Consider the following 27,144-nt stretch of genomic DNA (forward strand, 5'->3'; position numbering starts at 1 on the left):
AAAATAAAACTTTTAAACGCAAATAGATCACAAGTATCAAGCGTAAAGTTTATCATTCCTTCCTAAAAAAGCATGGTCATATACACCAAAAGATCCTTTAAGTACTTTAAACAGAGTGTGCTTCGATGAACTCATAACACGTGTCCCCTTGACATATATACCTTCAACTAACACATCAAGCAGCAAAATCTTACCCCTTCATTGTTGAGGTTCATAGATATTGGAAACTAATAGTTTCTTCTCTTGAACTGCTACCTGCTTCCCCTAATTGTACTAACCTGCAGAAGTCCAAATGTAATGTGAACAAACATCTTGTTGCTCAACTCTCCACAGTCCTCTGTTAACTATGATCCCAAATAGTAGCTCCTTATGTCCAAATTGCAATATGCTTTGTTTGGGTTGAAAAAAAAACAAACAAAAAAAAAAGTGAAGTCATTGCCTCTTTTCGATTGTCTAGCCTTAATTTAAACCTATGTCACTTCCGGTTTGGTGATGGGCAGAACTGCAAAGACGTCACGTTTTTTTTTTTTTTGTCACAGTCTTTTTCTCCTTTGCGGTACGGGTTCGAGCCTGCCTGCCAACTACAACTTTTTTTTTTTCTCAACACACACCTACAACCACCCGGGCAACGCCGGGCACCCTGTCTAGTAAAATATATTTCTCACTTTGTGGAATTTCTACAGGTTCTGCTATTTTATAAATATTTATGAAAAAGTAAATGTAAATTTTATACAGAATAAAATTTTCTATTAAAATATAAATATCAACCCAACAAAAAGTTCCTTTAAATAGCTCAATACTCTGAATTTGTTTTAGTTTTATTCTTTACTGGAACAGACATTCATTATGCTCATCTAAAACAGTTTAGGTTATTGACTATACTAGCAGGCTGCCCGATGTTGCCCGGTTGTAAAATACACAAATATTATATTTTAATTAATGCAGAATTCTTATTCATTATAAATAAAATACTGTAGGTATTAAACATAACGTTAACTTCTTTAAATAAGTGAAGTAAAAAGAAACGTAAAAAAAAAAATGAGAGTATTATGTTTTTTCTAAACAGTTCACTTCTTGTAAGTAAAAAAAAAAAAAAAAAAATACTCAAGCTGAGATCGAAACCAAAACCTAATGACATCGAGTCAAGTACGATAAACATTAAACCAGTTTGACAGGATCTTTTCATGTGTCTTCAAACCTACTTATCCTTAATTTAACGAAGTAGTCATGTTTCTTGACCACACATGCAGTCATGAAACAGTTGACAAACATAGAAATCCCCCCCCCACGTACCAATTTGCTAATTTTGACCCCTTAACAGCCTTTTTTTCCGGATAAAAACCAATTAAAAAGTTTTCCACATGTTTGAATATCCTATATGCCAAATTTCAAGTCTGTAGATCAAAAATTTGTTGAGTATATAGGTTGAGAAGTGTAATCATACACACATTCTCACTTTTATAGATAAGCAAATAATTGTTTCGGCTCATACTGATATTTATATAATTCACTATGGGCACTCATCAGTGCTAAAATATATACATAAATAAATAAAGCGGTTAAATATTAAAAGTAAAAATTATTTTAGATTTTCTGAGGAAAAGAAATCGTTAATCAAAGGCCAAATTCATTGTTTGAGAAAGTGTGATTTGTTTAGATTAAACTAATCTGGGTGCCCGGCATTGCCTGAATGTTTGTAGGTGTGTGTTGAGAAAAAAAAAGGTGGTAGTAGGCAGGTAAGCAGGCTCAAACGCGTGACGCGAAGGTGGAAAAGAAAATGAAAGAAAATCTGACGTCTTACCGCTACTCCATGACGCGACCGGAAGTTCGGAACATTAAAATTAGACGCAGTCAATCCGACCGATACGATGACTTGCAAAAATGGCTCACAAAATAATCGACCTCTCCTTGTAGATAACTGTCCAGTTCAGGGTGAAGGCATGAATGTTTTTGGCCAATTTTTTTATATTTGTCATCAGAGACGTTGAGCTTCAAAATGATACCAATCTTGTGAAAATCCATCACCTCTGTCGAAAGTTTTCGGCAGACATACAAACATACATTTAAAGAGGCAGGTGAGATTTATATTATAGATCAAGTCTCCAGAATCATATATACACCAAGGAAAACAAGTTATGTATACCAGTGTGTTGCCTGAAGATCCAGAATGCATCTGACATGATCAAAATCCAATGCTTATGAAAGTGACTTTCATCTCTACATTTCACTGCTTAACAAAGTGACTGATGTGGAGGCTCTTCTCACCTTTATACCCCCCCCCCATACATGGCTCTTATTTCCATGGTGTTCTTGATCAGGGGTTTCCAAACTACGGCCCGCGGGTCAGATCTGACCAGTGGAGCTCTTATAGAATACATAAAAATATAGAAGAAATATTTTTAAAAATGGAAATTTGTAAAAATAGTGTAATTTTAAAAAAATGAGGTTTTGCAGAACCTATTTCACTAAAAAGCAAAACTAATAAGGAAAAGAATATCAAACCCGTTAAGGAATTCTTTTTTTTTTTTTAATTTTATTTTGGCTTGCGTAGCTCTAAAACATCAGCAATATGGCCTTCTGTTAGAAAAGTTTGGGGACCCATATTCTAGATGAACAAAAAGCTCAAGACATGGAAGAAAACCTGACCTCACAAGCAATTGCGGCTGTAAATGAAGAACCTGATGCTACTGATGCCCGCAACGCATTATGTCGACACTAACATCAGTACAGAAGGACTAACGCAAGTGCAATAAAACTGTTTCTTTAATTTATTACTATGTTTACGAGCAATAATAACTTTTCATTGTCACCGTTCTCAGGACAATTATCATTACATCAGAACTATCATCAGCATTGAAATTTAAAGTATTTTTATAGCGGATGCTCTGATAAACTACAAGCACTTGTAACCTCTCGATATAAATACTCCTGACAAACAGCAAAATCCCACCCCTACACAGTAGAGATCTCTAGATGTAAGAAAGCCTTCTACTCTTATAGTTTCTTATCCCGAACTGCTAGACTTTGAAATTCTTTTCCAGGTTCCTGCTTCCCTGACTGCATTGATATGCAGAAGTTCAAGTGTAATGTAAATAGGCATCTTGCTGCTCAACTCCCTATTTAATATCCCTTCAACTTATGTCCATGATAGTAGCCCCCTACATCAAAGTGACACTGTACCTAGTTTGAGGTATAAAAATAAAAAAAATAAAAAAATGAACATGACATGATAGCCTAGGTGTTACACTATTTTAAAACAAACCACAACAATTTTCTATATTAATTTCTGAGATATATTGGTTACAGAGTTGTGAAACTTTGAACACCCATTTTGACGGGTTTTTTTTTAAAAGTGGCACTTAATACTGTATAGGTCTGGGGCTACAAATGCCCTCACATACAATGTAGAATTCATTCCATTCAGGCAAAAGGTTTAGTACTTCGTTGTCTGTTTTTTTTAATTTTTTTTACTCATAGAAAAGAAAAAAATCCAGCCAATTCCTTGTTTTGAAAATTTTTTTAATTCAGCTCAAATTTACATGATTTAAAAAAATGATGGATGAAAGAAAAATGTTATTTTTTTAAGAAAGTTTTTCTTGATTTTGTGAAAGCGTTTTGCATTTGTAACGATCAAAAACAATGTTTTACGGTTTTTCTTCAATGAATAAAAAAAAATGTAAAAATATTTTTACACAACTAAATAACAAAGTATGCATATTTAGCAATTAGAATGACTCTAAAAGCTTTCAGGCAAAAGAACCACATGGAAGTGGCTAGACGAAATGTACATGCACTATATTTTTTATTTTTTTAGCAATCATCATGACACGTTGATTAAAAAAAAAAAAACTTAAATCAGAATAATGATCATAAGATGGCAGAATCTGTTCAAAGATAATAAAACCCTTCGAAATTGAACAAGATTAGCACGAGAAATGTAGTTTGGAAAAGTTAGGCAGACAGTTCCACTTAAAGAGTATGAAACTGTGCGACTATTCTTAAATATTTACAGTATAAATGACAGTTGTTTGTATGTCTGACTAAAACTCAAAAGTGACAAACCAAATACCCACAAAGTATTTTGTTGATTGGCATTGCCCCGGGATGAATAATATCTAAAAGTTAGAAAGAAAAAAAAAATTATTCATTGGATCTGAAACTGGTGTAAATTTTGTCAGGGAAGGGAGTCTGAAGGGACCTAACGCATTTTTTTTTTTTAATCAAAGAGTGAATTTGCTTATCCCAACTCATTTCTCGAGAAATCTATAAAAACAATATGTCCATGTGTTCCCAGAAAGAATAATGGGCTAGGTGGGGAAGAAAAGGTAGGAAGAGGAAGGATTTAAACTGTGGGGGGGGGGGAGAAGAAGGAAACAAAGAGATGAATAAAGAAATAAAAGTTTTAACAGAAATGTTATTCTTTTATCCTGGGCAACACGGGGTACATTAAATCAATTGCACCAAGATATTTGGTAAAGGCATAAAGTGACGTCAAGCGAGAATTTGGTTTATTGATATGAATGGGTGCATTTGAAAATTAATGCTTTTATTATGGTTTAGATGCACAAATGAACTATAATATGTGACAGAAATTACTAATGCCTTTGCTGGGCTGGTCACGCTCTCCGCTATCAATGAGGCAATCTCATCAGAGAAGCCATCGATCCAATTCCTCCTTGAAGCTGGAAAAAATGATGCAGCAACCAGCTTAAGACATGGCTCAGAGCCGTTAAGTATATACCGAACCGATTCTGGGTCGAATAATCTACGGTGTTCGCTGTTGGAACTGTGGCTGGCTGTCGATAGTGTCAGCATTGGATCGCCATAGTCAGCTTTCATGCGAGATGCAGTGAATTCCTTGGAAGGAGGCGGCTTAACTGATCCGTGGTGAATATCACCTCATGACAAAGAAGATATCAGTATAAGAGAACTATGTTAACAGTCGAAAATTATTTAACATTTTGTCATTTTTTTCCTTACATTTTTATGAATAATATTTTTATGAATAATATTTTTTCATATTTAAAAAATTTTCTTTTTACTTGTTCGAATGTTAAGTGTATTTTCAATTTGTCTTCTCAATTTTATTATTGGACACGTTCTTTACTGATGAGAATGCATAAAGAAAATTTGATAAATTAAAAAATATGTTACCATTGTTTATGGTCATTTTAAAAACACCGTACTCATAACATTTTAAAAATCATTGTAGTAATAACATTTTGAAAAAACATCGCACTCACAACTTTTGAAAAAACATTGAATGTCAAAAAGGAAACAAAAAAAAAATTATACACATTTTGTGATGCTTTTGGTATAATCAGATGTTTGGAGTTTTTCAACATCATACTTTTTCTTTCAAGATAACCTCACTGGAAATAAGACTTCCCAATATGTAGCTAGGGGATGTCCTTTTCTCTTCCCTGCAACCTCTTTCCCACAGAAGAGATGTTGCGAGTTTGTCTCCGCTTTATCGTTATTTTCAGGGCAAGTGCTCGGCTGAGCTCCAATCTATTGCCCCCCCCCCTCGCCAAACTTTCACAAGAAACACCCATCTAGCAGAAAACATTATCACTAATTTCTCCCCATTCTTTGTCTGTGCCTAAACATAAACGTAGATTCCATAAAAAAAGCTTCTTTCTTAGAACTGCACACCTATGGAATTGTCTTCTGTTTTCCTGCTTTCCAGCTGACTACAATATGGTTGTCTTCAAGTCTAACATAAACAAGTTTTTGATGAGCCGTTCCATATAAGTTAACAAATTTACCGAATTTCCATTACTAACGATTACTATATTGTCCAATTTCTACTGTACACTCTTTAACCTTTATCCTCGAGTGGCCTCTTGGCCTTGATAAGTGGTGATGCCTATGTAAAAAAAAAAAAAAAAAAAAAAAAAAAAAAAAAAGGTGTGAATCTTTTTTTTTAAATCTAACACAAAAATTCCACTTATTTTTGCAAACAGGGGGTACAAAAGAAAATTGCATTGAATGGAACCACAATTACACAAGGTTTCATAATTTTAAGATAAAATAAAAAATGTCGGATTTTATTTGTTGATAACAGAAAGAAATGAACTTGTGCGACAGATGTGTGCAATTTGCATAAAACTGAATCTGGAAGGATTCGGATTAGCACAACGTTGTGGAAAAAAAAAAAAAAAAAAATCTGCCCTTTGATATCAAATAATTTACTCAAATCAATAATTCAGATTTCTATAGAGTGCAATAAAATAGAGCCAGCACCAATTCTTTGCCCAAAGGGCAAACTAAGAATAAATGGAATCTGGCACCAGCTGGACCTAAACAATAACAACTACAATAGCAATCATTTTTCTATGACAGCCATTTATCTGGGTAAAGCAAATGTTTTTAAATGTCATACGCTATTTACAAATTGTGGTTTACAAAAGAAGACTGTTGCTCAAGTTCTTTTGCCGATGACAAGACAAACCATGCAAAAATTCACTTGTAATTCCAATATGAACATGCCTTTGTATGAAACTGTAAATAGAACAGTGTCACAAGCTTCATGCATGAAGTTGCATTTTGGTATGACGCCATCTCACAAAAGGAATCACATTTATAAATATATTTTCCAATACAAAGAGATTTGATTCGGTGCTTTAGCTAACATCTGAAGTGGCTCAACCAATATATAAAGTCTTATGTGGATAATCGGTGCTCTATCACTTTTATATAGGACAACTCTTTATCAATCTGCAATTGTTCTGGAGTTTTGTGTTAAGGAAGCTTCATCTATCTTGAAGCTACATTCATCAACTTTATTATTTGGATTCTTCAGATTACTCTCATTATCTTCCGTGTTATTTCCACAAGGTTTTGATCAACGTAACCTTCAACCTTCCTCAGGTTTATTTTGTCAAACTTTGAAATCTTTCAGTCAAACTCTGAAATCTACACAGAATTTCTAACAGAGCTCATCATTTAATCCACAAAGCATACTCTTGTTTCATCAGTCATGAGTAGGAGAAAGTTCTAAATAATTTGTAATTGTATTTGAGTGCTGTCTGCAACAAGGATTGAACGTTCAACATCTAGAAGAGTATAACCTTACAACTGCATTTTACAAAGTATTTTATCCACTGTGCCAGTTGTAAAGTAGGTGATATTCAAAATACAATTGTGAATTACTAAAGACTTGTACTCTGTCATGGCTGACAGAACCCAAGCATGCTACAATGCTATCCATAGATTAAATAAAAAAGGGTCTTTTTAAAAATTCCAGAGTTTGACAAGATACACCTGAAGAAGGTCAGAGATTACATCAACTGAAATGTTGTGAAAATAACACTCAAGTTAACAGTAGTCGGAATAATCCAAATAATCAATCGTAAGCTAAAAAAAATTCAGTCAGGTGGGACATTTTGGTAAGAATTTATTATTTGAGCCGAGAATGTAGGAGAGATGAATTTGAAAAAAAAAAAAAAAAATCCTTTCAACACTGATTTTGAAATTCTGTTAAAAATTGCTTTCTACGTTGAAAACTAGAAAAGATTTTTTTTTTCAGCAAATGTTCACAGCATTTTAAATATGATTGTGATGTTGGACAAAACAGAAAATGGAGAGGGAAAGAGAGGCAGAGAAAGAGTAAAAGAGATAATGAAAAAAAGGGGTCAACTTCTGTGTGACTTAATGTCAAAACAATAAAGATTCATTTTGTAGGATTAATGAACAAAAGTTTCCTGGCCATGCAATATATTTTATACAACTTATATGCAATACAGGATATGGCATTCCATAGGTAGCTACAGTATCCATTAGGTTAATCACACAACTCTTTTTAATAAAGATTAATTAAACAGAAAATAGGATAGAAAGAGGGAGAAAATAGTTTATAGTTGAATTGAGAGAGAACAGAGAAAAGGGAAAGAGAGAATAGTTTATAATTGAATTGTTTCTGCTGAAGGAAACCTGCTTTCACCGGACGATTTTTCTAATGCTTTAAACAATAATTTTTGTGCCCTAATTAAATGCTTTAAAAGCTACAATTAAAAAAAAAAAAAGTTTAAAAAAAAAGTTTAAAAAAAAAAAAAAAAATGAAATGCATAATTCCACGGCAAAAACAGAAACTGATTGAAAATAAAGAATAAAAAGGAAAAAAAAACTAAAAAAAAGAGGGGAAAAGAGAAGGGGGAAAGAGAGGGGGGAAAGAGATGGGGAAAAAGGGAAAAAGAAAAAGAAAAACATGGGAAAATAAAAAAAGTTAAAAAAAAAAAGAGGGGAAAAGCACCAAGTAAAAACAAAAAAGGTCTGGACGTATTTAACAAAATAAAATTTTTTTCCATTTTATATACTTTTTTTTTCAACAAGCATTTATTTATGAAAGTCAGACTTATAATTATAAATGACTCAAATATTCTATAATTTTTCTCCATATCTTTTGAACATTAACCCAGTCTCACACTTACACAACAGTGACAATAGAAATAGAAATACAAATACAGTAATACCTTGAGATATTAATGCAGTTAGATATGATTTTTTTTTTTAAATAAAATACATAGTAACTATATTAATGCCCTAAAACCATAGAACGGCAAAAATTTAAAAAAAATGGGAGGGGGGGGGAGAGACAAAAAAATACAAAAAAAAAACACGCAAAGCAAGAAAAAAAAAAAAACACGCAAAGCAAGAAAAAAAAAAAAAAAGTATGTTTGTGCATATGCATATCATAGGCTAGGTTACTTCAGTCTTTTCTCCCTGCCTCCTCCCATCTCACCTTCATTAGATGCTCATCCCCATCTCCATGGTAAGTTTGTTACAATTTTTTTTTTCTTATTCATCCTTTCTGCTACATTAAGACTTAATTATTAAACATTAAGTTCATTCAACGTTTTAATTGGCTAATCTTGCCTCATTTTACTTACCATATCATGTGTGCAGGAGTGGTAGTTTTGCTTCTCTCTCTCTCTCTCCCTCCTCCTTGTATGCATTCCAAATACTAGCACTTGCTCAGGCGGTGGGTACAACTATTTTTTATTGTTTTTATTAATGTTTATTATTATATATCAATTTCCGTGTTAAAACTGTTATATTTATCTTTCTTCAATGATTGTTGAGTGCAATCTGAGCGTACTTTGTTTTGGGATAAATCTTTTACCTTTAAAACAGATTAATTCTGTTTCTTTTCATTCAAATAATTTGAGATATCTTTTCAAGATACGTCGGTTGCAATGGAATGAATTAAATTTGTATCTCAAAGTATCACTGTATAGGTTTAAAATATAGATTTAAATACGTGCCACCAAGACATGTGTTAAGAAAAACAGTAAAAGTCAACGAATATCAAGAAAAAGCCAGCAGGATTATAAATGAAAAGAAAAAAAACAATTAAAAAAAAAAAATGAAGGAGTGAAAAAGACTGGATTAGAAAATTAAGCTTATATATATATATACCAACTGAATGTTCTGTGTTTCCCAGTCATACAATATTCTTAATCATGGTATTTTAATTTATGCAGATTGCGTATGTATTATTATAGAATCAATCCTCTATTGATTATTATATATTACAAGGAATAATTTGCCTGGTGGACTAATTCACAAAATAATTTAAAAAATAAAAAGTAATGATAATGTCGTTTATCAAATTCCGTCTGGTTGTTTACATAAGCTAATATTTGAGCTGGATGAATGCTCTAAAGTCACTTCTAATCAATGTTTAGTTTTAAAATATGCAAAGAAATGATTTGCAGCGATTTTAAATGGTACCTCTTTTATACCTTTGTGTGAAATTACAAAAGATAGGCTCAGCAGTTTTGGAACCTATAAAGAAAGAACACACACAAAGTGATTTTTATATAAGAGTGGATATATATATATATATCATAATTTAGTAATTTAAATTTTATGATTTGAAATGGTTAAATTTCAAATCTAGAATTTTTATTATATGCAAAACGAAGAATACATTTTAATTAGTATATTTCCTTAACCCATGAGTTTTCGATGTTTATTCATCTCCTCAGAGGAAAAATATTAGCAAATATTATAAATGGTTTGCACCGAATTTGCTAAAGTTAAAAATAAAAAAAAAGGTAAAAATAGAAAATTATAATTTAAAGTTTTTACATCATAGAATAAGGGAAATTAGATATTCGTGCAGAATGAAAAGGATATTGAACTTCAGATCTAAATTCTTTGTTAAATCCTGAAGTGAGAGTTTTATTTATAATATTTGCTAATATTTTTCCTCTGAGGAGATGAATAAACATCGAAAAATCATGGGTTAAGGAGATATACTTATTAAAATGTATTCTTTGTTTTGCATATAATAAAAATTCTAGATTTGAAATTTAACCGTTTCAAATCATAAAATTTTAATTACTAAATTATGATTTATTTGCTCTATCTGGTATATTGAGCAATTTTCATTTAGCTGAGATTGTCTTTATAAAATATTACATCGAATAATATTTTTCAATAATCACTGGATTTACATGCCAGTAGATTTATTACATTATTCTGAAGTGTGTGTGTGTGTGTGTATATATATATATATATATTTATCAATGATGGGATGTTTCTAATATTTTTTCCTGATTCCGAGTAAAATTGCTTAAAAAAATTAGAATTTTATTGGCGTCGGATTCAGCTCAGTCCTCATCTACTTTTAAATGTAGATATTTTCTTTTCAATTCGACAAACTTCTTCATATTTTCCTTTTATGTATCATATCCAAACTGAAACTCATTTGAAGATTTACATTCCTCAGTTAGGCAAACAATGTGAAAATAAGTTTCAAAGAAAAAATAAATCAAATAATTGTTTTTCAAATCGGAAATTTTTTTCGATTCAGATACCGAAAAAAGTTCTGATTTTTACAATTAATTGTGCCAACACTAATTTATATATATATATATATTAAACCACCTGCTTGGGTAGAGCACTGTTGTAAATGTATTTCACCTGCTACTTAATTGGCATTAATGCAAGTCTAGTTGCTTGTTTGTTTATAAATAAACAAGCAGCTCGAGTACTGTAAAAACATTTGAGGAGGTCGTTTGCAGGCACCAATCCCATGGACCGGAGATTAGAACTGCTGACTATCAACTCGATGGTTGTAGGTTCAATCCTTATCTAAGGAAAGGTGCTGGTCTAGCCACACTGATGAGCTGTGATACTGTGAAACAGTACTGCATGCGGATGACTATATAGATATATATATATATACATACATACTGTGATTGCTGGTTTAATAAAATTAGACCTGGTTAATGTTCAGGAGAGCTGGACAACCATACAATTACTTAAAAGTTTGAATTAAAAATAAATAAATAAATGCTTGTATGGTAGATTGTAAAAATGTTTAAAAAAATTTTTTAAGTAAATAAAAAAAAACAATTTGGCATTTTTTAAAAGATTTTTTCAGCATGAATATTTGAATTAGATATAAAAATGGAGATGTACTTGAAGCATAAAAATCTAATTTGGGAAAAAACAAAATGATAAATTCAGGGGACATAATTATCATCGAGATTTTTTTATTGCTTTTTCTTCTTCTTCTATTGCTTTTCGTTTTCTAGAAATCTGAAAGTAGAAAGAAAGATTATCAGAAAAATAAATAAATAAAAAATAAAATAAATGTACATAAATATAAAAATAGTAAATAAAAGTACAGCACTTGAAAAACAAAAATAAAGAAAAATCACTTTGAAGAGAATTTAAGTTTTTTCAGTGCACCTCCCCTTCCCATCTTAAGAATGGCTTTCTTAAAACTAGCTAATTTAAATTATTTGATGGTTTCTCTCTTGTTCTTTCAGACAGTTTTCAAATCGTCACTTTAGCTATAAAATTTAATTTTCTTTTTTAAAAATAAAACTTCTAGATCAATTGACATGATTTTTGGCATATATTTTCTTTCCATCACAGGGCTGTATATTATCCAAATTTTTCTTTATTTTTATATCGGAACAACTCTGGACAAACCCAAATGTTAAATTATGGACAGTAAATCCACGAGTATAGATTTTAACACATGACAGCTGGTATGGTCACAATGACCTGCCTATGTGTAAGGTAGGCAAGATTTTCAGTGTATTCTAGACTAATGTTCATAATTGAATGCAAACTGTACGTGTAACTCGTTTAATATTTTTCTCTAAATAAATCTCTATTCTATATCTAACTTAATTCTCTATCTTATTTTATATACACAACAAAGTTAAAACATGGGTCATACCCACAATAATACGGTTCAAGAAAGAAATGAAAAAGAATGACAGCCATTACACAGAAAAAAATGTGCTAATATATATATTAACATTGAGAAGTAAGAAATAGTCAACACAACACATCGATCACAACAAGCATATATGTGACATCAATGAAGAAAAAAAATTCAAATTATACACAACAAAGACTAAAGAGTTATCCAACATGTGTTTTATTATTATCATTTTATATGAAAACTACCCTATCACAAGACAATTCTTAAAAGGTAATGCTTTATTTTATATATACTGACCTGGGTGCCTGCCATTGCTTGGGTGTTTGGAGGTATAAAAAAAAAAAAAAAAAGTGGTAGTAGGCAGGCAGGCACCCAGGCAGGCTCAAACCTGTGACACGAAGGCGAAAAGAAAGTTAAAAATATGACGTCTTACTCCTACTCCATAACGCAACCAGAAGTGTAAAGCATTCAAATTTAACGTAGTCAATCAAACAGATGACTTGCAGAAATGGCGTTGCTTTTAAACCTCCAACGAAGGTCGTTTTTAATGTGGATGTGTGTGTGTGGGGGGGGGGACCAGCTCCAGCCAAAAGGGGAACTCTGGCAGTATCCAAATAAATAGTTTATATCTTATTATGAAGAGTTTCCCCTACATTGATCAAGGACCAATTACAGTATAGATACTACCCGGCTCAAGGGCCAGGCATTTGCGGTCAAATAGTTTCGCTTTATTTATATGAAAAAACAAACAAATAACCGATACAATGGAATTGCGGGAATTTTTTAAAACTCTATGAAAAAAAAAAATGATAGAGACAATATCCGTTTGCGAATCTGAGATATTAGGATCTAGGAAGTATAGGAAAACTTCTGGAATCTAACCGATGTGAGAACCCCGACGCAAAAAGCCTTTCGTGGACATACACAAATGCGCATACCAATTTTGCCTTTTATATATTGGACTAGCAGGGCTACCTGGCATTACTCAGGACCGTATAAACAATGAGAAAATTGAAGTTAATTTTGGACATATTTGTTATTCTTAGGATGGAGGAATTTTTAATGTCTATGTATCATTTGCTATGAAGACTAAAACTCTCCAGCGGGTAGCCAAAAAACTTAAAGACAATGAGTTCCTTCACGTGGGGAGATGAAAATTTATGTGCAGGAATTCTAAAATATTCAGTATACTTTATGGTGTGATTCCAGTTTCTGATTGGTTCTTATTAAAGTGATTCTGATTGGTCAGTTCTTATCACCCTAGTCTATAAATAGAACCTTCTAATTTTTTTGCAACTATACCCTCTTAGTTGTACAAAAAATATTGCAACAATATATAGAGTCAACCACATACAGTACTGTTTCGCTGTTTCACAGCTCAGTGTGGCTAGACAAGCAACTACTTCAAACCAGGATCAAAACCCGATTGCCAAAACGACAATCAGAGTTTCTAACCGTTGCGTTATTTCGGCTGCTGCTGTGTGTGTGTGTATATATATATATATATATATTATAACATACAGAGAGTTTTAGAGGTTTTACAACAAAAAAAAAAAATTTTGTCCCAAGTCTTTTGTTTGAAAATTTCTTTCCCTTTAAATCAATCACTCTCTTGTAATCAATATTAGTTTGCTTCCAAGAATTCATGCTAGTCTTGCTATTTTGGGGATCATTGATTGTTCACCATGAACAAGTGTTTTGGGGATTTAAAAACAAAGTAGACACCACCTCCCTAAAAATTCAAGAACAAAACTGTTCCAGATATTGGATGTAGTTTTTGCGCCATATTAATTTTTTATGTTATTAAAAATGTTCTCTTCTTATGTGTTCTTCATCTACAGCCAAGAAAGACGTGTTAGTAATTTATAGAGTTTAAATGACTCCATTATCCTTTGATTATATTTTTATAATAATTAAAGTTTAAAAAAAAATATATATAAAAAATAAATACATACACACACATACACTTGCCCATAAACACGTAGCAACATATGCGTACATAAAACATATACATATATATATACACACACAGACACACACACATTTTTTATATACTATATGTATTATTTATATAGATGTAGCTATAATTTTATAGTGTTTTCTTATATAATGTTAGATTTTCTCTATGAATTTACTTTAATTTGATATCACTTAAAAGCATAATTGGAAGCGTTTTTGACTGAAACAGTTCTGACTGCAGCAATACCTAAAGTTTATGTAAAAATACATAAGTATATATTAGCGGTCTGGCAAGGCCATAAGGGAGAGAACCAAGGCAGCAAAACTAAAGCTGGCCTACAGGACACTATATATACAAATGTAATTACAGAGGAATATAATGAATGACCAAAACTACATTCCAAAATTCATGATATTGACCATCTTATTTACAATTCTTGACAGTATGTTTCGTAGTGCAAAATCAATCAATTATTATATCAATCAGTGACTATTATGCCCTTAACTCATCCGAAGAAATAGAAATAATCAATCCGTCAAAAGGAAATAAAATGTGATTTGACATGATTAAAATCCGAAAATTGTAAAAGAAGCTGCAAATACCTTTAACATGTTTCCATTAAGTCATTTTTTTCCTTCTTTCTCCTCTCAGTTTGATTTTAGTTTTTTTTTTCAGTTTTCCGTGATTGTCTTATTTTTAAATATGTGTTCCCCGTTTTTTTTTAAATTATTTTTTTTTGTCTTAACAGCGATCCCCACTTTGGGGATCTCCCGACTTATTTCAGGGTCAATCCTGGTCACGGCAACAAATGTGGCCTTCTCGCCCACGTCAGCAGATGACTTGACCCTGCTGAACTGGTTTGGCCGTTGGCTGTCTATCTTCAGACTTCACATAAATTCTCAGCGTCTCAGGTTCCATGTCAATTCTGCTGAAAATCAATTAGCTTTGCATGCATGCCAGGAAAAGAAAACAGACTCCGGAGTTGTAACTACGAAAAAATTAATTTCACAAAAATTACAAGTTTTTACAAATGTACATTGTTCAGTATGTACACCAAAAACATCAAGATTCTCCAAAATCTTATTCTTCGTTCTTTACGATAGCGGTCAGGATGGATGAAGGGGGGTTTGTGGCATTCTTGGAGCGTGTGTTTTTCTTGAGATTTGGCTTCAATCTGCTAAATTCAGCCGAGGTATTTGCTTAAATACTAAGGTAACAGTAGATTCTGCTTGGTCGGACGAATTGAACCGACCAACCAGAATCCACCACGTCAAATGGGGAATTCCCAACTCTTTCTGCATGTGTGCATTTCAACAGGTCGTCCATAGCCTGCGAATCTGGGACCAAAACTAAATTTCTTTCACATGCCCCCAAAAGTTCAATCCTGTCACATAGAAAGCTAGGACGTCTGAGCAGGTGTTCCTCAGGCCAAATGAATGCACGATTTTATTCAACCTTATTCTGATATTTCCAGTCATTTTTTAAAACAATAAAATATCTGTGTTTTTACAAAGTACGATAAATTCATCCCTTTTTATAGGTCACCTGCCATTGTCCGGGATTCACTCAATGTTTAACAGACAATCTCAGCATATTTACCTGGCCTTGCTCAGGGTTTTAGGGGATCTTAATTACTCCGATGGGGAACAGTATCGCTCCTCTAGATGGTCACGTCATCTAATAACACTAACTAAGAGTTCATTATTCAAATTTCTCAGCTTAAAATTCACAACATGAATTGGAACAAATGCATAAAAACATTCACACCTGAGAGCATCCTATATCTCTACAAAGCCACAATTTGCCCATACATGGGGTATTGTTGCTACATATGGACTAGTACATCAACTACTAGTCTCTCTATTGGACAGGGTTAAAAGAAACCCAATCTAATACTGTTAATCAAGCTCCAATCCCTGTCCCATCTCCACAAAGTTGCATCCTCTTTTACAAGTACCTTAATGAAATGTGCTTTGATAAACTCATAGCACTGGTCCCCCCTCTACATAAATACCCAACTAACTGACAAGCAGCAAAATCCTGTCTCTTCACCGTATATGTCCCTAGAAGCTGGAAAGCTTACTACTTTAATAGATTCTTCCCTTGAAATGCTAGATTTTGGAATTCCCTGTGTTTCCATGATTGGCTATCATGCAGAAATTTAAATGTAATGTGAACAGACATTTTGCTGCTCAACTCCCTACATGATGTCTGTAAGCATGGTTCCACTTATGCCCCCAATGGCATAACGATCACATACTAGACGAATCGGATCATAAAAGTGATTATCCCAAAAGACTGGAAAAATAATACAATTGTGAATTGTTACAAGAGTAATTAATTATTAGAGAAAATTAATTAAAATCTTAAAATTGATGGATCAAGTCTTGGAAGTGATTAAGAGAATAATTGAATGGATCAAGTCTTGGAAGTAATTAAGAGAATAATTGAATGGATCAAGTCTTGGAAGTAATTAAGAGAATAATTGAATGGATCAAGTCTTGGAAGTAATTAAGAGAATAATTGAATGGATCAAGTCTTGGAAGTAATTAAGAGAATAATTGAATGGATCAAGTCTTGGAAGTAATTAAGAGAATAATTGAATGGATCAAGTCTTGGAAGTAATTAAGAGAATAATTGAATGGATCAAGTCTTGGAAGTAATTAAGAGAATAATTGAATGGATCAAGTCTTGGAAGTAATTAAGAGAATAATTGAATGGATCAAGTCTTGGAAGTGATTAAGAGAATAATTGAATGGATCAAGTCTTGGAAGTGATTAAGAGAATAATTGAATGGATCAAGTCTTGGAAGTGATTAAGAGAATAATTGAATGGATCAAGTCTTGGAAGTGATTAAGAGAATAATTGAATGGATCAAGTCTTGGAAGTAATTAAGAGAATAATTGAATGGATCAAGTCTTGGAAGTGATTAAGAGAATAATTGAATGGATCAAGTCTTGGAAGTAATTAAGAGAATAATTGAATGGATCAAGTCTTGGAAGTAATTAAGAGAATAATTGAATGGATCAAGTCTTGGAAGTAATTAAGAGAATAATTGAATGGATCAAGTCTTGGAAGTAATTAAGAGAATAATTGAATGGATCAAGTCTTGGAAGTGATTAAGAGAATAATTGAATGGATCAAGTCTTGGAAGTAATTAAGAGAATAATTGAATGGATCAAGTCTTGGAAGTAATTAAGAGAATAATTGAATGGATCAAGTCTTGGAAGTAATTAAGAGAATAATTGAATGGATCAAGTCTTGGAAGTAATTAAGAGAATAATTGAATGGATCAAGTCTTGGAAGTAATTAAGAGAATAATTGAATGGATCAAGTCTTGGAAGTGATTAAGAGAATAATTGAATGGATCAAGTCTTGGAAGTGATTAAGAGAATAATTGAATGGATCAAGTCTTGGAAGTGATTAAGAGAATAATTGAATGGATCAAGTCTTGGAAGTGATTAAGAGAATAATTGAATGGATCAAGTCTTGGAAGTGATTAAGAGAATAATTGAATGGATCAAGTCTTGGAAGTAATTAAGAGAATAATTGAATGGATCAAGTCTTGGAAGTAATTAAGAGAATAATTGAATGGATCAAGTCTTGGAAGTAATTAAGAGAATAATTGAATGGATCAAGTCTTGGAAGTAATTAAGAGAATAATTGAATGGATCAAGTCTTGGAAGTAATTAAGAGAATAATTGAATGGATCAAGTCTTGGAAGTAATTAAGAGAATAATTGAATGGATCAAGTCTTGGAAGTGATTAAGAGAATAATTGAATGGATCAAGTCTTGGAAGTGATTAAGAGAATAATTGAATGGATCAAGTCTTGGAAGTAATTAAGAGAATAATTGAATGGATCAAGTCTTGGAAGTAATTAAGAGAATAATTGAATGGATCAAGTCTTGGAAGTAATTAAGAGAATAATTGAATGGATCAAGTCTTGGAAGTGATTAAGAGAATAATTGAATGGATCAAGTCTTGGAAGTGAGTAAGAGAATAATTGAGCAGCAAAATAAAAACTCAAATATACAAAGATGAAATGCAGTTTAGTTTTATACCTCGTCAAAGTATATTTATCCTGATGTAATGTGGGTACTGTCGCAGAAACAAATAAACATAAATAAATCCAACTCCGCTTTTTTTTTCTTTTTTAACACAAGTCTTTTACTACATTTTTTTTCTCCCCATCTCGAGCCCCGCTTAAAGACTCTCTGCCACTGTGGGACCACACGTCCACCTCTCCAGACACACGTTTTTCTTTGTGTTTCCCTACATTGTCGGTCGTAAACAGCCATTTCTCGTCTTCAACTTTACACGTCAGTCTTTTTCAACCGACTTTTTCTTCTTTTGACCATGTGGTGTCCTTTTTTTCCTTTTTCTTGTTGCGACAGCTTGCGCATACTTCCTAATTTGCATATGTGCTTTTTTTCGGCTACTACTGCTAACCAGCTATCTTACAGCTTCTGCTGATGTTTTACCATGCACTCATGCACGCTCTGTTACAGTAAAATAAATGCAAGAGAAGTATCTTATGCATGGTCACATTACAAGTAGCCCCATATATGCCAGTAGCAATGTGCCTTGTTTTGGATGAATAAGATTATAAAAAAAAAAAATTTTTTTTTAATTACTCACAGGAGTCATTGAAATGCAATTGCCATTTATGTTTGGATGCATCAGCGTATACGCTTTCTTCAAAACAGCATCATCATTCTGGAAAGAAAAGTGAAAAAAATAAAATCTAAGCATTTCAGAATTTTTTTAAAATAAGGATTCATAATTTGTATTATGCAAACTACTGCTCTCAGTTTGCTCTCATTCTGTCATCCATGACCAGATAGAAGTCTTAAGTAAATTGTAATTGCAGTCTTAGCATCGCCTGCACTAAGGATTGAACCTTCAATCTCTAGAAGACAGTCACTTAGAACTAATTGATACTGGATTAAATAAAGAGTTTCATTTGAAATGCTGCACAGATTCCAGAGTTCAAGATACATTTTCTTTTTTTTTTTTACATAGGCATCACCACATTATCAAGGCCCAGAGGCCACTCAAGGATAAGGGTTAAAGAGTGTACAGTAGAAATTGGACAATATAGTAATCATTAGTAATGAAAATTTGGTAAATTTGATAACTTATATGGAACGGCTCATCAAGAACTTATTTACATCTCGGAGGATACATTGACCAAAACATGATTAATGCTCAAATAAGAACCGTAGTTCAGAAAATAAAAATTTTAAATTTGAATCTTCAGTGTCTCGACAAAGTACTTGGTTGGAATAAATTGGTGCATTATTGATTTTTTTTTCATAAAGTGAGCTGAATTCTTGATACACGATAGAGTTGTGATTACGAGTGAGGTAATTATATCAGAAATCAGCTCAATGCTAACGTTGGGTGTTATTGGCCTTAATGGAATACAGTCTTTGTGAACTTTAGGAAGGTCATATAAGTGTGGTAGCTTGCTGTGATGCTGGATTAACTGTATTTTGCAGGTGATATTAGGTTCTTAAATATGACAGGAGTGAGTCTGTTTTAGTGACAAAGATGGCTGCATGCATTCTATTTATTTTGGTATTTTGAGTTGAAGCTCAAGCAAAACACAGGAACACGATTCATTTCTTTCTTTCTACACATGCAACTCTTTTCTTGATCTGAAACCTCAGCTAGCCTTAACAAAAACAGGATTTGTTCAACATATGTATTGATAAATTTCTATGTCTCTTAAAAGCTTCGTTAAAAAGTTACGTTTCACGTTTCGTCATTACTTGAAGGAATTTTTCAAAAATGTTAACAGGTGGACATTACTTCATCCCTTTTGTTCAATAATTTGTTCTTTTTTTTTTTTTTTTGTCTCATTTAATTTTAGTCATTCTCAAAAATGACAGATATTCGAATATTTCAAAGTTCTCTACTTCTCAAACACGAGTTAGTAAAGTTGAGAATATAATTTTCCTCTCCCCAATCGATCATTTAAATATGTTATATCCTTCTTGTGATTTCTTGGTTTTATTAGATTCCAGGACAAGAATTAATCTAGTCTGGTTGAGTATCCAACCTTATGCCGTTACTTGAGGTAGCATCACTTGGAAAGGTGCACCATTCCTGGTAAAAGCCAGTGTGGCTAGCCATACCGAATAGATCTTATTTGAGCCACGAATACTATGCAATTCTGAATATTTAGTCATGGTTTATTTCTATAAAAAAAAGTATCTTCATGTCAGGTTGTTCTAACAAATTTTTATACAGTGAAACCTTGGATACTCAAAAATATCTCGTAGGCCTTCATATTCTATGTACGTGCATGAAAACTATATTTAAAGAATAAATATCTGACAAAACGCACAGGTATAAATAGGAATAAGGGTGATAAGTAAAAAAAAAAAAAAAAATTATACAAGACAAAATGAATAAACATAGAACCATGCAGATTTCATTTGGGTATTTTATTTTATTTATAAAACTTTATCAAGAAAAACATTTATTGAACAGTTTAAAGTTGGAAGTCATGGGAGAAAGGAAATATCCAAATGCAAGGTAAAGGATGTCAATGTGAAAGGAAGTAGGTTTGGTGGTAGGCCATACATTAAGAGTCTGTGATTGAGGGAGACAGAGGATAAAAAAAGATGGTACTTACAAACCATGGATGTTCTAAGGTTTCTTTTAATGTAATTCGGACCGATGGATTTACCGTCATAAGTTTTCTCACAAGGTCAATTGCTGAAAATTAAAATGAATTTTCAATACTTTTCAACAAGAAACTTTGCTTCCCAACAATTTCTTATATATCCTTTTTCACACACACACACACATGCTCCCTATGGTTACATATTTTTGTTAGACTGGTAGAATAAAATGATGAATGAGCAACATACACCGACTCCAAAAGGAGGAGTTAAAGCCTGGGAGGAGGATATGACAACAGAATAGATAATTTTATTGAGCTTGTCGGACTGACTTCCTTATCTTGGTTGTTATAGTCACAACGTTTTGGCCGTTTTGCCCTCCGGCCTTCATCAGGTGTTTTGTATTGAACTGGGGAACCGTTTGTTAGGAGTCTCGAACACAACCCTTTATTATTATTACGGGGGTACCATGTTCGGACTCTAGCTAGGCTCTAGGACAGTTGCTGATTCTGTTTTGAATGTTACTTTTCACTGCCTTCGTTCAGGATTGAACTCGGCACTTTTGGGTATCTGTAAACTTTGCTACGTGGCTGAGTGGTCCTAGACGTTGTATCAAAGTTTACAGTTACCTACTGGTCCGTTCACCTTATGTCATTCATACAAGCTCGTCTCCTCAACTTACCTTCTGGGGAAATATGTGACCAGTACTGTTTCGGGAAAGTATAATGTCCTCCAAGAATTTGTTCTGTTAACTTCATATCTTTTCTTTCTTCGGAAAATGGTGGATAGCCGACGAGGCTGTAAAATAACAAATAAATAAATAAACAGAAAAATAGAACAATAAGAAAAAGGTGTTTTTAGTATTGCTAGAAAAAGATATTCACTTAAATATGAATATTATTTTATTTTAATAATTTACAGTTTAAGTTGAGATAGAAAGAATAATTCTAATGGACATCTATTGCTTTGATTTTTCTCCAACTGTGCGGCCATTAATAATCTGGGCGAGTACTTCATCTCTTGCATTGCATGCTGGGAATTCTTTTTTTTTTTTTTCTATAGCTGTTATTAATTATTTTATTGACAAGCTGGCAGCTTGGCATTGCTCAGTCATACAATACACTTAAACATGATATTTTAATTTATGCAGATTGTGTATGTATTTTTATAGAATCAATCCTCTATTGAATATTATAGATTACAAGAAATAATTTGCCCGGTAGACTAATTTGCAAAAAAAATTAACAAATAAATAAAAAATAATGATAATGTCATTCATCAAATTCCATCTATGTTTGTTTACAATATCACGTCAGTTGATATTTGGGCTTGACAATGAATGCCCTGGAAAAGTTACTTCTGATTAAGGTTTAATTTTTTAAAAATTAAAAAGAAACGATTTGTGGCTATTTTAATGGTACCTTTTATAATAAATTGAATTCATAAGAAAAAATTCAAATAAAATGGTGAGGTACACATGGTCTTGAACAGGGGGATCATTTAATCTGTAGTTGAATGCTCTACCACAAAACTAGATCTCCAGATTATAATTGTAGGGAATAAAAGAAACAACACTGGGTTACGGTGTAGGGTAAGGAGTGATGTCTCTTGATAAGGGTAGACAGAGTTTGGATACGTGTAGAGCCTGCACGTAAATTCTCCCCTCATGAAACAATGTCGGACGAAAGAGTAGAACTCTAGACGGATTAATTCCCCCTACTCAGCCGATAAACCCACTATTAAAGTGACTAATGTTTTATTATGTTGTTCGATATTGCAGTGTTGTCATGTGTTCGTGTTTGTCAATAAATATTTGTCTATTGTACGCGTGTTACATTTAGTATTTATGCTGGTAGGTAGTTTTGTTTGAACCTTAACACTTAGCACATAAAAGACCTGTTTTTTGTTTTTCTTTAGAAGAAATTTGCCAAGATTTTGTTATCTCCCTTGGCTGGTGTAATGCAAAATATTCCGCTGTAAAAATGATTCTTTTTATCTATAAGAGAAAAAGACTATTTTTAAGATTGGATTTTTCTATTTTCGATACTTATAGGATGAATTTCTGTATAAAACATATCTAAGAACACTGCCAGACATATAAATTAGCTGTGTGTGAAATTTGCAAAACATAGGTTCAGCCGTTTCAGAACCTATGAGGAAGGAACTCACACGCACACAAAGTGACTAAGAGTAGAGATTAGAAGAAATCAGAGTAGAGATTAGATTAGATTAGAAAAAAGAAAACTATATTACTTACCAAACAAAAAGAATAACTCCCAAACTCCAAGAATCAATTGCCTCTGTATAAGTACCATGACCAGCAGAGAAAAGTACTTCAGGGGCAACATAAGTAGGTGTGCCACAAAATGTCTTTAACATACTCCCAGCATCAAAGAATTTTGAAAGACCAAAGTCCGTCAGCTGAAATTGTCATGGTTCAAAAGGTTCACTTACAAATGAAAACATCAAGCAAATACTAACTTAAAATTTAAATTATTCGATAAATTCACTTTTAGATCTTAATTTTTATGTTTTAATTAATAAAGTCAAATGAACGCATGCGAAAGTTCTTTCATGTTCTATGAGACATTGTTGTAGAGCCGAGAGACAAAACAAATTGTTTAAGGTCTCCAGTGATGGTGCCGTCCTTATCAGACAAAGCATGCCACCTTTGAGCCGTGTCTACAGTGGAAAGGGGGTGCTGACATTTTCAAATAAGCCAGCTCAGCACAAACTCTGAAATGTATGATGGTAAACAAACAGTTGGGATAGTTTATTACTGCACGTCATTAATTATGCAGAGATAATAATTGCATAAATAACATTTCTTTAAAGTTGTAACTAAATCAGAAGCAAGTTTCCATCAAATAATGAAAAAGAAAAATAAGGTCAACATTTTGACACCATTTATTCAAAGTTAACAGATGAAACCATTTCATTTTTGGAGAATTGAAACCGTTTTGAGGACATTGATATACAGCGAATAATACAAATATTATCCTTTTTTTTTTGAAGAAATAAAATTATTGGAGAAAAGAGAAAGTCTATTAGCATTAAAAACAAACAAATTGCATAGTTAAAAAAATGAAAATAAAAGTACAGTTAGTTGAATAAAGCCTTATTAAATCAATAATATTGTCTCTTAAATAAGTGCTAGATGATATTTTGACCAATTCATTTCTCTCCAAGAGACTAGATGGAAACTTTTCTCCAAATTTGTCAAAATGTTGCCCAATTGTCTATAAACAAATATCGCTTCTTCATTTTTCAATAGTAGAAAGTCTTTGTGTATCAGGTTTACTTTTCCCAGATATCAATGATCATGGCTCACCAGTCATTCTGTATTCGGACCATTCCACCATGATATTCTTTGCTATAGAACCTACAGTAGGTTTTAATTATTTGATATAACAACAATGCTCATACAGAATGGATAGTCTTAGTCATTATACCTTAATCAGCATCATTTGCTTAACACAACAAAAATTTGACCAATTCCAGAAGAAACTCTCAAACTGCTCAGCAGTTCATCTATCACTTGCCTGCCATAAGTTCACGTACCCTGCCAATAATGTGTACTGAGGATTTATTCTGAATAGAAAATTTCAAGCCATATTTAAATTTCAAGTAATTTAAAGAGATTTATTTTATTTGATTATATCGATCAGAATTATTTTCAGATTTTTTTTTTTTTCTGTACATGTCTTCCATGAATTTTGAGAAAGGAAATTATTTTCTTTCCAATTTTTGGATTTAGCTTTATCTTTAATTTAAAAAAAAAAAAAAAAAAAAAAAAAAACATGCCCTGAATTAATTACAAATATTAAAAAAAAAAAAATACATTACCTTAATTAATGTGTCCTCCTCATTTGTGAATAGAAGTATATTTTCAGGCTGAATAGTAGAAACATTTCAATAATGAAAAGAAAATTATTAATATTCTAATAAGCAAACATATATATATAATTACGAGGGGCGTGCAAATATGTAATGCCCCTGACCCACTTCCCATTGCAGTAGAGCAACGAAACTTGGCACAGTTATTAGTCTTTCTCTACATAGGAACCACCCAGAGTTATGCATTTGTCCCATTGTTTGATGCAGCTCTGGAGACTGTTTTTGTAGAACAACCCAGGTTGGTCCTCCAAACCACGACGTGATTTCAGAAATCAAGGCTGCATCATCTGGGAAATGCTTTCCTTTCAAAAACAACTTCATGGCTGGGAAGAGGTGAAAGTCAGAGGGTGCAAGGTCAGGAGAGTAGGGAGGATGGGGAAGGATTTCATAACCATATGCCCGTGCTTCTGATCTGGCAACATACGAGTTGTGGACCGGAGCATTGTCCTGCAGGAGGAGGGTACCTTTGCTGATCTTGCCCCGCCTCTTGATTTTGATAGCTTCCCTTAATTTCCTCAAAAGTGAAGCATAATAGGCTCCTGTAATTGTGGTACTCTTTGCCAGGAAATCTGTCATCACTACTCTGTCCTGGTCCCAGAAGACTGTGAGCATGACCTTGTCAGCGGAGGGCTGCACCTTTGCCTTCTTTGGAGGTGGTGAATTCAAGTGCTTCCACTGCAGTGACTGGGCTTTGGTCTCTGAATCATAGTGATGGACCCAAGTTTCATCCTGTGTAATCGGTCTTTTGAAAAACTTTGATTCACCTTCTTGGCACATCCCCAAATTCATCCTTGAGAACTCAACGCGTTCTCACTTCTGGAATGGTGTGAAAAACCTGGGAATCCATCTGACAGACGCCGTATGCATATGCAAATGGTCATGAATGATAATTTCCACAGACCCTGTACTAATCTTGACATCTTGAGCTATTTGGCGAATAGTAATGCGCCAATCTTCCAAAATGGCAGCCTCAACTTGACGGACAGATGCCTCATCAATGGCAGAAGGCGGGCGACCAGGTCTGGGAGCTGTTTCCACAGACTTCCGGCCATGTTTGTATTCACGATGCCAACGTTTTACAAGGTCATATGATGGGGCATTATCACCATAAGTTTCTTTCATTTCATCAAAAGTCTCCTGTGGTATGCGTCCTTTCAAATGCAAAAACCGGATCACTGCTCGACATTCAACAGGCTCCATTTCACACCTGACTCAGTTCAAACACCTGTAAAACAGAAACCACAATTAGTTTAGAGTTGTAATTTGTCACATAACACGTAGAGATATAAATCATTGCACATGCAAAATTTCAGCTAGATCAGACAACTGGAAGTGGGTCAAGGGCATTACTTATTGCACGCCTCTCGTATATATATATCTTTGATCTCACTTTTTTGTTTCCATAAAAAATGTTTTTAAATTAAAACATTTAAAAACTGGGAGAAAGAGTAACATTTATTTGTTGCATATTTGTATTTTTTAGTGTTTTTTTTTTAACCTCTTTCACCCCCCCCCCTGTTACCTACACTGAAAAATCCCCAAATACTGCTCAATCATTTTTTTTCTAATTTTTGGTGAGGATACTTATTTTTAACCGATACATAAATATATCAAAGAATTTTTACTTGGAATGCAATTTTCATACGTGACCCACATTGTGTGAGCACCGAATATTGGTGAAAAACTCATTTGTTTTTGCAACTATTTTAATTTTTTCAAATTGGCATCAGTTTCAAAAATTAAAACTTAATGATAATAAAATACAGGTCAGCTGCTGTGATTATTAATTGGTGGAAGTAAATATACTGAGGACAGATTTTGGCCAGGCACCATTTTCTTCTGAACTAATTCTTAGGTGAAAATTGCGATTCTGGAGTGTTATGCTCTTTTACAAATTTTTGTTTATTAAATTGTCAAGTTCAGGTACAGAATAGTCAATAAAGCCCTCTGCCTCCTTCCAATGCATAAAACGGGTTTCTAAATAATAACGTTATTTCACGCTGATTCATGCACAACTGAAAAAAAAACGTTTTTTTGTTAAGAACATTGTCCCACAATATTATGGCACCCATTTTTTTTTTTTTTTTTATCAAAATGAAACAAACTTATTGAAATATTCTGAATAATGTACCCCGCTAATTAATTTCCTAATAGTAGCCCCCTGCTTCAAAGTGGCACTGTGCCTTGTTTGGGGTGAAAATTGAATAAAAAAAAAAAAAAAAGTTATGGACATCTCAAAAACTTAAAATTTGTGAACAAACAGACAGGAAATACAACTTGTATCTGAGAATTGCTTTTTCAATGTATCATGGCAAACATCCAATGTGCAGAAAGCGAATCCAACTTATGCGACTTATTCTGAAAAAAAAAAAAAAAAAAAAAAAAAAAAAAAAAAAAAAAAATGACGAAAGCAAAAAATGTGTTTAGTAAATTGTGACTTTGTTTTCACACCCATCATCC

General features: G+C 32.8%; 1 protein-coding gene across 1 annotated transcript in view; it reads right to left on the reverse strand.

The window, feature by feature from the left end:
• Positions 1–11,367: 11,367 nt before the first annotated feature.
• LOC145278625 (serine/threonine-protein kinase Chk2-like) overlaps positions 11,368–27,144 on the reverse strand; it is an 85,356-nt gene continuing 69,579 nt past the window's right edge. Inside the window, exons 11-16 of the mRNA XM_080130675.1 lie at positions 24,634–24,681; positions 23,045–23,208; positions 21,470–21,585; positions 20,799–20,881; positions 18,794–18,871; positions 11,368–11,553 (exon numbers count right to left, since the gene is read on the reverse strand). Of these exons, the coding sequence (XP_079986801.1) occupies positions 11,494–11,553; positions 18,794–18,871; positions 20,799–20,881; positions 21,470–21,585; positions 23,045–23,208; positions 24,634–24,681 (549 nt within the window). The 3' untranslated portion in view covers positions 11,368–11,493. The remainder of the gene's footprint in view (positions 11,554–18,793; positions 18,872–20,798; positions 20,882–21,469; positions 21,586–23,044; positions 23,209–24,633; positions 24,682–27,144) is intronic.

The sequence above is a fragment of the Euprymna scolopes genome, chromosome 1 (assembly GCF_053919585.1).
Source record: "Euprymna scolopes isolate OS-2025 chromosome 1, ASM5391958v1, whole genome shotgun sequence".
In the NCBI taxonomy this organism is placed as follows: Eukaryota; Metazoa; Mollusca; class Cephalopoda; order Sepiida; family Sepiolidae; genus Euprymna; species Euprymna scolopes.